The sequence below is a fragment of the Mandrillus leucophaeus genome, unplaced genomic scaffold (genome assembly GCF_000951045.1).
Source record: "Mandrillus leucophaeus isolate KB7577 unplaced genomic scaffold, Mleu.le_1.0 Scaffold18, whole genome shotgun sequence".
NCBI classification, from domain to species: Eukaryota; Metazoa; Chordata; class Mammalia; order Primates; family Cercopithecidae; genus Mandrillus; species Mandrillus leucophaeus.
The window spans coordinates 4593702-4604325 of record NW_012101809.1 but is presented as its reverse complement, the minus strand read 5'-3'; the positions used below and the strand labels follow the sequence as shown (position 1 = coordinate 4604325).

At 40.7% G+C, this 10624-nt stretch overlaps 1 protein-coding gene across 3 annotated transcripts in view; it reads left to right on the top strand.

Annotated features, from left to right (window-relative positions):
- The window catches only part of NT5C2 (5'-nucleotidase, cytosolic II), a 106796-nt gene extending 97990 nt beyond the window's left edge, over positions 1-8806 (top strand). For all 3 annotated transcript variants that reach the window (XM_011977494.1, XM_011977493.1, XM_011977495.1), the window contains 8 exons: positions 837-878; positions 2352-2459; positions 2765-2831; positions 3489-3659; positions 5202-5253; positions 5815-5875; positions 6023-6199; positions 6906-8806. In XM_011977494.1, the coding sequence (XP_011832884.1) occupies positions 837-878; positions 2352-2459; positions 2765-2831; positions 3489-3659; positions 5202-5253; positions 5815-5875; positions 6023-6199; positions 6906-7142 (915 nt within the window). In that variant the 3' untranslated portion in view covers positions 7143-8806. The remainder of the gene's footprint in view (positions 1-836; positions 879-2351; positions 2460-2764; positions 2832-3488; positions 3660-5201; positions 5254-5814; positions 5876-6022; positions 6200-6905) is intronic.
- Positions 8807-10624: the final 1818 nt, after the last annotated feature.

The window sequence follows — 10624 nt, the reverse complement described above, 5'->3', positions numbered from 1 at the left end:
GCGCAGTGGTGTGATCTTGGCTCACTGCAACCTCTGCCTTCTGGGTTCAAGTGATTCTCCTGCCTCAGCCTCCCAAGTAGCTGGGATTACAATAGGTGCCTGCCACTGCGCCCGGCTAATTTTTTTTTGTATTTTTAGTAGAGATGGGGTTTTACCATCTTGGACAGGCTGGTCTTGAACTTCTGACCTCGTCATCCACCCACCTCGGCCTCCCAAAGTGGCGGGATTACAGGCGTGAGCCACCGCGCCCAGCCCAAAATTTACTACCTCTTAAAAACAATTTTTTCCCATGATTAAAGCATGTGGAAAAACTGATCTAATTCCTTAACTTCATCTTACTTTGCTGAGACACAAGTTTATAGTACTAGCAAGAAGTTCCACTTCCCCCAATTTGCTGTACATATAAACTTGATTTAGACACCTGGTGATTTGTAGTAAATAGTCTTATATAAACCATTGGTTTGTTGACTTAGTTGGTCTAGGGATGGTAGTAGCAAAGCCAAAGTGATAGGTTATTTCTGTGTGAGTCATTAGTTTTCTCTGTACCCCTACCTCATATGCTCCTTACCTCCAAATGTGTGTTCAAAAACATCTTCCAGAGGAAGTATGTATCCTCCCTGAGAATGTCAGAAGCCTTTTTTTCTTTTTGGTATATGGTAAAGCATTAATTTCTGGCTTCCACTGCCATGATTTCATAAAATTTAGAGGAAACAAGAATGTGGTGAGTCCTATGTTGAAGAAGACATGTTTTGTGAAGAGCTTGTAATTTCTTTAGGTTATATGCCTTTTCCAAAAGTAGTATATGGACCTTATGGTAAAAATTTTTTTTTTCCCAGAAAATTATGACTTACCTGTTTGACTTCCCACATGGCCCCAAGGTATGTGACTCAGTAGACCATTGCTTTAGTAATAATGAATGCATTTAATCATTCTGGAATATTAAGGGGGAAAGAATTGGTCAGAACCCACCCAGAAAAGTCCTACTTTTTAAGCCTGTTGTCTAATCTTCATTAACATTAGAATCCAGGAGCTAGTAGAATTTAAAATCAAATTGCTAATTTAGAGTCCACAACTTGAATACTTAGTAGACAGAAATAAAAGGGATATTCATGTGATATTTAGTAGGATGGGATCAGAATAATTTTATGCCCAAGAAGTTCTATGCAGAATTAAGTTTGTGTGGCAGTGAAAGGAATTTTCAGGTTGTGGAAGATATTTGATTAAAACAGAAAATGTATGTATATTCTTGACAACTTCTAGATTTTGTATTAGTTGTTGCTAAGTTTTTGCCAAGACAGCACTTAACCTTGATATTTAGCAAAGAAGTCTTCATTTCTGCAGAAGGGCTGCACTTAGGTTTAAGGAATACCCCTTGCAACTTAGTCACATACTTACAGAATTTTAGTCCTAGACTTTAGTGAATAAACATCAGCAAATTCGTTTTGAGAACACCTGAAATCACAGGGTGCAGTGTCCTTCAGGTTGGTCTTAAAAGGTTAATGCCAGGGTTCCATTTCAGGATAGTCATAATTTTAATGGGCATAACTCATTATTAGTATTGTGATTAGCTTACACTATGAGCCAAAACCCAGTGTATACCTAGAGCCATCATTCTGAGAATGTAACCAGTAAAATCTCCTAATAGTTCCATGTTAGTTTGTATACTTGAGCTCTGATGCTGATCTACCTCTCTCTTAATCTGTCCCTTGGGTATTGATTTGCATCTCTTCCTAGCTCTTTTGAGCTCCTTTTAGCAAATTTCAGCTGAGCACACTTTCATATATTAAAGTGCTGTAAAATAAGTTATTGTAGTTTAGTAGTAGATGAAACAATTTAATGTGTAGAATACAATTATTTATTCTTTATACCTTGTCTGCTTACCAAAGGATATGGCTTATAATACATAGACACAATACTTTTTTTTTTGAGGTGGAGTCTCGCTCTGTTGCCAGGCTGGAGTGCAGTGGCACAATCTCGGCTCACTGCATCCTCCGTCTCCTGGGTTCAAGCGATTTTCGTGCCTCAGCCTCCCAAGTATCTGGGACTACAGGCGCCTGCTACCACGCCCGGCTAATTTTTGTAGTTTTAGTAGAGACAGGTTTTTACCATGTTGGCCAGGATGGTCTTGATCTCCTGACATTGTGATCCCGCCCGCTTTGGCCTCCCAAAGTGTTGGGATTACAGGCATGAGCCACCACGCCTGGCTGACACAACACCTTTTTGAAAAATAAAATAGTGGGATCTTCTGGCTATACTTAGTATTTTTATATTCCTTGCATCTGAGTGAGTTAAATAGTAATGCCTTAAAGGAAGGAGTGATGTTTCAACTTCTGCTGTTTGTCCTTCACCAGCCTGGGAGCTCCCATCGACCATGGCAGTCCTACTTTGACCTGATCTTGGTGGATGCACGGAAACCACTCTTTTTTGGAGAAGGCACAGTACTGCGTCAAGTGGATACTGTAAGTCATGAGGATGATCTGTCTGCTAGCACACTGTCCTTAATGTTTCTCCTTTCCCCACTCTTACTCTCCGTAAGGAAACAGGAATTTTTTTTTTATTAGCCATATCTCTCTTTTGAAATTAAGAGTTTCGGTCTTAACTGAAGCAGCCAAACAAACCCACTAATTGAAAAGAGTAAGTGCCATTCATTTGGCTGTCTGGCCAAATAGCACTGGTAGTGGGGGGTGGGGTGGGAGGGTTGTAGGGTGAGGGGAGGATTGTGATAGGATGATAAAGTATTACAAAATCCATATTCTTCACTTAGAAAACTGGCAAGCTGAAAATTGGTACCTACACAGGCCCCCTACAGCATGGTATCGTCTACTCAGGAGGTAAGTCACAGACTTCCCTTTATTTAATGTCTTTGATCAGACCTCACTGTGAAAGCTTTGGTGATCTCTCAGCAAAGTGCCATATGTACTCTTTAGTGGTCTAAGATGTCATCTACTGAAGGTAAATAGTCACCTCTTAATGCAATAGGAGTCTGGGTTTGAGCAGTTGTTAGTATATCCTAATGAATCTGATTTTCACTAAAACGATCAGTTTTCTTTTTTAAAAAATCCTATTGGAGGCTTTTCGCAGTGCCTGGAATCACTTGGGGGTGCTTCTCAATATGTTCTCAAGGGTTTCTCAAGGAGTTTCATGGTTATAGGTACATAGTATGTTGGAGTTATAAACAGTTGAATAAAGCCAGCTTAATGGCAGATTTGTGATGAAATTGGCAGTGGCTCTTTTCAAGGTTAAGCTGAGGATGTAGTTTTGTTGCTCTTGGATTTGGTGATCAAGAGCTCTGGTCAGCACAGTGGAGTGAAGGCCTTGTCTTAGAAGGCAGTAAGAAGAGAATGGTGAGTCTTTTGTCTTTTTTTTTCCTAGACTGTTCCTCATACAACTATAAGAATAAAATGAATCATAGTATTTAATGGTTGAATACTATTGGAAGACTGATTTTAATGTAGAGACAGTTTTCTCATTGTTCACTCTTGTTTCAGGTTCTTCTGATACGATCTGTGATCTGCTGGGAGCCAAGGGAAAAGACATTTTGTATATTGGAGATCACATTTTTGGGGACATTTTAAAATCAAAGAAACGGCAAGGGTGGCGAACTTTTTTGGTGATTCCCGAACTTGCACAGGAGCTGCATGTCTGGACCGACAAGAGTTGTAAGCCATTTCATAAATCTTTGATGCAATTTATATCTAAATGACCAGCTTTAAATCAAGTCCTCGTTGATAAACCATTACTTTGTATTCAGGAAGTCAGAGGTGGTCAAAAGGTAGGCCTTGATATTTGGATACTTCCTTCCCATAGAATATTCAGATATTTCACAGAACTCCAGAATTTGAATAAATATGAGAGGTTATCTTGTTTAACCTTCTTGACTCTCTTCGAGGTTAAGTATAGAATGTTGGTGTCTTGAGTTGTGTTACAGTAACACTAAGTTGTGAACTGGAGCTCAAATTTCCTCTGTGGTCCCATATTTCCCCAACCATGCCTAGCAGTCTCAGTCTCTCTGCCAACAGCCCATATCTGTGATTCTGGGGCAGTGATGGCTCTGAATGTTAATCACCTCTGGTATTTTTAATTGACTTTTCTGAGATCTAGAGAATGAAGCCATATTGTATTCTTGAACTAAGCTACACTGTGTATATGCAGTATATACACTATGCTGAATTAAGTTACGGATATAGTTCTGTAAAAGTGTTTGATACACAAGTTCTCCAGCCAGCCTTGATGCTTATTACCTGCAGCGTGGTGAAGGTGACTCCGGAAACTCAGCCTGCCTGGGGTAGGAGCCCTGGCTGTATAACTTGAAATCTGCATGCCCTTAGGCAAGTTAATGAGACACCCTGTGCGTTAGTTTCCTCAAATGTAAAAATGGGGATAATACCTACCTCCTAAAGTTGATGAAAAATGGAGGCAATATGTGTATAAAGATAGACAGACATGACAGCCTTTCTCAACCAAGGCTCCTCATCTGAAACACAGAAAATTATTACCATTATCGTTATTTTACCTTTCCAACAGCTGAATACAGAAAATTATTTGAGTAACACTTTTCTCAATTCTCCTAAAGATGGTAAATAGAAGAAAATGTGTCATATATACAGTAGATGAAGGAGGGCTTGTCTCGAGGAACCCAGGCTGACAAAGGCTGCAACACAGGAAGCACGCTATAGATCTGGCTGTTGCTGTTATTATTGTCTGTACTATGAGTGGGATTTTCTGGCTAGCCTTTCATTCACATTTACAACTTTCTGCCTATGAAGTTTTGGAAATCTAGTTGATTTGGCCCTGGACCTGTGACTCAGGACAAGTCACCTAATTCTCAGTCTTTCATCTGAAAATGGGACTGTTAAACATTTGCTTAGCTGACTACACCTGAGATGGTGTAAATTCTGGTACTTTTACAAGCTCAGAATGAGCATGCAGCTGGAAGGGAAAGTTGTCGTCATGGTTTTTAAGCAGGAAGAAAGGCGGTTAAAGAGAAGGTGATGGTGCTCATCTGTTGTCAGACTTCAAGCGGGTATCAGTGGGTTATCCTGAAGAGGGGAAGAGGAGGTCACTATACACTCCACCTAGAGCATGTTAGTCCCAGGTTATACTTTTCAGTCACATCTGCAACCTTTTAGTTTTAGCAGCAGTTAAGAACTGGGTGCTTATTTATTTAAAATATCTTCCTTTTCCTTCCAAACCTTAACTAGCACTTTTCGAAGAACTTCAGAGCTTGGATATTTTCTTGGCTGAACTCTACAAGTAAGTGTTCTAAAAATTTCTTTCCTAAAAACTTCTTCAGGAATCACTTAGGTATAAAAAATGTTCTTTCCAGGCCGGTAATCCAAGCTATTTGGGAGGCTGAGGCAGGAGAATCGCTTGAACTGGGGAGGTGGAGGTTGCAGTGAGCCGAGATTGCACCATTGCACTCCAGCCTGGGCGACAAAAGTGAAACTCCATCTCAAAAAAAATGTTCTTTCCAGGCCAGGCGCGGTGGCTCACGCCTGTAATCCCAGCATTTTGGGAGGCCAAGGCAGGCAGGTCAGTTGAGGCCAGAAGTTTGAGACCAGTCTGGCCAACATGGCAAAACCCCGTCTCTACCAGATATACAAAAATTAGCTGAGTGTGGTGGCACATGCCTGTAATTCCAGCTAACTATTAGGGTGACTGAGGCAGGAGAATCGCTTGAAGCTGGGAGGCAGAGGTTGCAGTGAGCCAAAATCACACCCCTGCACTCCAGCCTGAGTGACAGAGTGAGATTGTCTTAAAGAAAAAAAAAAGCTCTTCCCAGAGATTTTCACCAAGTTTTTCTTTTATCTTTAGGCACCTTGACAGCAGTAGCAATGAGCGTCCAGACATTAGTTCCATCCAGAGACGTATTAAGGTATCCAAATGGGATTTGGGAGAAAACTTGGGAAATAAGTTTAAATGATTTTTTCACGTTTCTGATTTTTACAGAGACTGGCATTCAACTACTGCTCAATAAGTATTTGTTGAATGAGCCAAGAATCAATCTTGTTCTTTGTTTTAGAAAGTAACTCATGACATGGACATGTGCTATGGGATGATGGGAAGCCTGTTTCGCAGTGGCTCCCGGCAGACCCTTTTTGCCAGTCAAGTGATGCGTTACGCGGACCTCTATGCAGCATCTTTCATCAACCTGCTGTATTACCCATTCAGCTACCTCTTCAGGGCTGCCCATGTCTTGGTGAGTTAAGGCTATAATTGACAACCAAGATGTACTCTTAAGTCCAGGGTCAGCAGCCAGCTTTGTGAGATGGCACAGGAGATAGTTTGAACATTTCTTTCTGATGTACAGAGCCCAGGGGCAGGTTATATGGTTGCATAAGAAGGGGTCTTTGAGAAAGTAGAACCAATATTGGAAGTTACGGAGTATAACTTTACTCTCTCAAGTCTACTCTATTAAAAGCTATATGTGGGCCAGGCATGGCGGCTCATGCCTGTAACCCCAGCGCTTTGGAGGCTGATGTGGGAGGACTGATAGAGCCCAGGAAGTCGAGGCTGCAGTGGGCTTTGATTGCTCCACTGTACTCCAACCTTGGTGACAGCGAGAGACCCTGTCTCAAGAAAAAGAAAACGTGGTTTTTACGTTCCTATATTCTGATCTGTTTCAGGACTATTTTGTTCTTGCTGTAAAGTAGAAGATAAACTCTCCTCTCCATCTTTTCCAGTTTCTGGCTGCAGTAGACAATATGGGCACCATTTTGAGGGGCAGGGAGAGAGGAAGACAGGCAACTATAAGTAGTTCTATGAAGATAAGTCTATATTGACTTGTCCTGTGGTCCATTATAGATGTAACTGCATGGCCACGTAACAGAGGAGAGGGGTTAGGATTTGGGAAGTAGCTACTTTGTTCTGCCTGCTCTCTGAGCCTCTAGCTTTTTTCTATCTAGATGCCTCATGAATCAACGGTGGAGCACACACACGTAGATATCAATGAGATGGAGTCTCCTCTTGCCACCCGGAACCGCACATCAGTGGATTTCAAAGACACTGACTACAAGCGGCACCAGCTGACACGGTCAATTAGTGAGATTAAACCTCCCAACCTCTTCCCACTGGCCCCCCAGGAAATTACACACTGCCATGATGAAGATGATGATGAAGAGGAGGAGGAGGAGGAAGAATAAGGAGGAAAACCAAAACCCTGAGCACCCATTAAACAAGTCCTGGCAGGACTCGCAGGAACAAACGATGTCCCTGTTAGGGTTCTACTGGGTGGGGAGGGAGGGGGCTCCATGAAGGTGCATCTGAAAAGTTTCTGAAGATTTTATTCTTACCATAGATACTTGTTTTGGTTTTGTGTATCTGTACTCTTTGCAGATGGTCCAAAATTGTAATGGAGTCTGTATTAGAAGAAAATAAGGGTAAAATCAGGCTGAACTGCATGTATATGGCTCCATTGTGGCTTGTGACACTTTTTAAAAAAATCATCCATATGTCAGTGTATCTGGATACACGAGGAAAAGGAGAAGAGTCTCAGAGTGGAACAGAGTGGGAAGAGGTGATCTGTAATGTTACAAATTGTGCTATTACTCCAAGATCCAACTTTTTCAGTGCATTACATGGTATTGTGTAACAGTGGAGAAATGTATTATTTCCATGATCAAATGTAGTCTCTGTTAAGGTTTCAAGTTTCCTTTTATAAGCCTTTAAGTCATCCTCAGTGACTCTGGCAAGGCTGCTTCTCTGTCACTGGCTTTGCACAGAAGTATTCTCTACTTGCTTTATTCCCTCTATTTTGAGGGAAAAGACAGTATCCTTATTACCTTTTTTGTTTTTTGTTTAATAGCACAAATGCTTATTATTTGTTATCCAAAAACAACCTTTTTCTTATCTGTGCTAAATCTATAGAAAGAATTTAGCTGCAAGCGGACAAAGGAACAAGCCCCCAGAAAAGAGAAGAACTCCCTTTTTATACTACAGAACATTCATTAGTGTGGGCTATATAGCTGTGGCTCATGCTACCCAAATCCAGATTTCTTTATCCTCTGGAGTTGATTGCTGTATATTAAAGTTGAACATCAGAGGATGGGAAGAGGGCTCTGTAAGCCAGAACCTTACTAAAGTAGAGGGCACAATCAGCGTGAATAAATTCACTTCAGAATCCCAAGTTGAGGTCGGGCGCGGTGGCTCACGCCTGTAGTCCCAGCACTTCGGGAGGCCGAGGCGGGTGGATCACCTGAGGTTGGGAGTTTGAGACCAGCCTGGCCAACATGGAGAAACCCCATCTCTACTAAAAATACAAAATTAGCCTGGCATGGTGGCGCATGCCTGTAATCCCAGCTACTCAGGTGGCTGAGGCAGGAGAATCACTCGAACCCAGGAGGTGGAGGTTGCGGTGAGCCAAGATCACACCATTGTACTCCAGCCTGGGCAACAAGAGCGAAACTCCATCTCAAAAAAAATAAATAAAAATCCCAATCCCAAGTCGAAATCACTTCTTGTTTTAAACAAGAATGAATTATTACTGTGTATGTTAGGGTATTAAAACTGTTTCACCAGTACAGTGAAAGTTGTTTCAACATTTTAAACAGTGGTTATAGACTCTTACTTTAACCATCATATATTTGCTTCCATTCTTGTCATTGGTCAATAGGGGAGGGTGGATTAGCTGCTCCAGAATTCAATAAAGTGTAATATTTCTAATGGTGACTTTGACCTATTCTGTAGCACAACTGTAATAGCTATTGGTCTTCAAGTGGGTTTAGATTTGGTATAGTGACGTCAGTTTGATATTCTCTTCTTTTAAAGGAAATATATTTAAGAATTGTTATATTCTAACATGATCATATTCATGGTGCTTCATAGGCCTCACAATTTTTTCACAGAAAGATTTTTGGAATAGGACTGTAAAGTAAGGCTTTTTAAAAAATCATTTTATAAGCAGGGAACACAGCCTGGTAACTTAGTCAAGGATATACTGTCTCACTACTTTGGATATATATGGCTTCAGATTAAGTCATCCAAGAAACATACATTCTAAATGGTATCCATTGGGAATATATGCCCCTTTAAAAGAATCAGGTCAGAAATGCAATAACAATTAGACTGTTGCCCATGTTAGGAGAATGTGTGGTCCTCCTAGTTACTAATTATTCTCATTCAAGATGGAGATGTTGCCCAGTTTAACATAGTCTTAAGTTTTCTTAAACCCAAATAATTTATGAGTAGCTCATTACATCTACAGAGCTACCTTATTATAGTAGTACATTTACATATTGTCCCTTTTAGAGCAAGGACCACATGATTGCTTTCCTTTAATTTACCACTTTTTGTATTGCATCCATATAAGAGTGTCTTACTAGCCAGATGATTCCATGGCAAATGATTCTCTGGGTCCAAAGATCAGAAAGTGAAAAGCACACAGCTGGAATAAGCAAGAACTCCACTGCTAGTCACAGCTCTCCGTAGGACCACCAAAATGTATGATTAAAGAGCTCTAGGATTCCATAAGACCCAGAGCAAAATGGTGCCTCTCTGCATATTATTCTTAAGAGTGTGCTGGGAAGTCAATGGTCCATGGGTAGGCAGGGCAGGCTTTTTAAAACAAATTATGAGTTTCTCTCTGTTGCCAGTAGTTAAGGAAGCAGAACTTAAAAGGTATAGTTTTTTCCTTTAAAAAAAAAAAAAACCTGAGGCGTTTTACACCATGAGAAGACCATTCTGCCATCTCTTTTGAGAATTTTTTCCCAGGCATTTTGAAAACACTATTTACAGGCATTGTAGAACACCAGGCAACCCCTTCTTGAGTGCTAGACTGAACTTCCAACCTTACGGCATGTACTAACAGGGACCCTAGCATCCCCAGCAGTTGGTCAGTGGTACAGCAGACCCAGGCCCTGCTGGGTTTCCTTGGGGAGAGGAATTGCCCAGTACATTCATTCATCTCTGCAAAGATAGGCAGTGAAAACTCTGATGGTGGACTTCAGAAAAGTTGGTCACAGCCAAGAAAGTTTAGTGTTCTACTTAGACCTAAGATTCTTCTCTTGCTATAGACATACCTCTGCTGAGACCTAAAATAAGGCAAACCCTTCAAGCTATCCTTTCTAAGATACTTTTAGAAGTGGTTTTTAATAGAACTACAAATCCTTAAGTCACGTTAACATTGTTAAGAAACCACTTTAAAAAGCCACATGCAGTTGCATGTCAGACCTAAAAGTATTTTGTCCATGTTTAGGTATTTCTAAATCAGATGTATTTACTTAAGAAATACTTTGTCAACAACTTTAAAGCCCAGCGATTTTTCCAAGGCTGCCTGGTCATTTTAAAATAAATACTCTGCTTATTCACCACAAATAGCCTGAGACAAACAACTGCATATTTAAGTCTGTATTAGGGTAGGAACCTTATCCACATTCCATGTTATGGAAACTATTTAATCTCTCTTTGATGGTGGGAAAAATGGTAACTATGATCTAGCTATTGCCATACAGTTAACGCTCCAGTTCCTCACTGGGCTTAGTAGTTTAGGGCTCAGATACTTATGTTTCTCATGACGATCTTTAGTGGTGATCAGGAAATTCAGTTTTTCTTAAAGTTTTTCCTCAAATGGAACAATTTCAAATGATACACAACTTTTGGGAGGCCCTGAGAATGAAATCTCTACCAT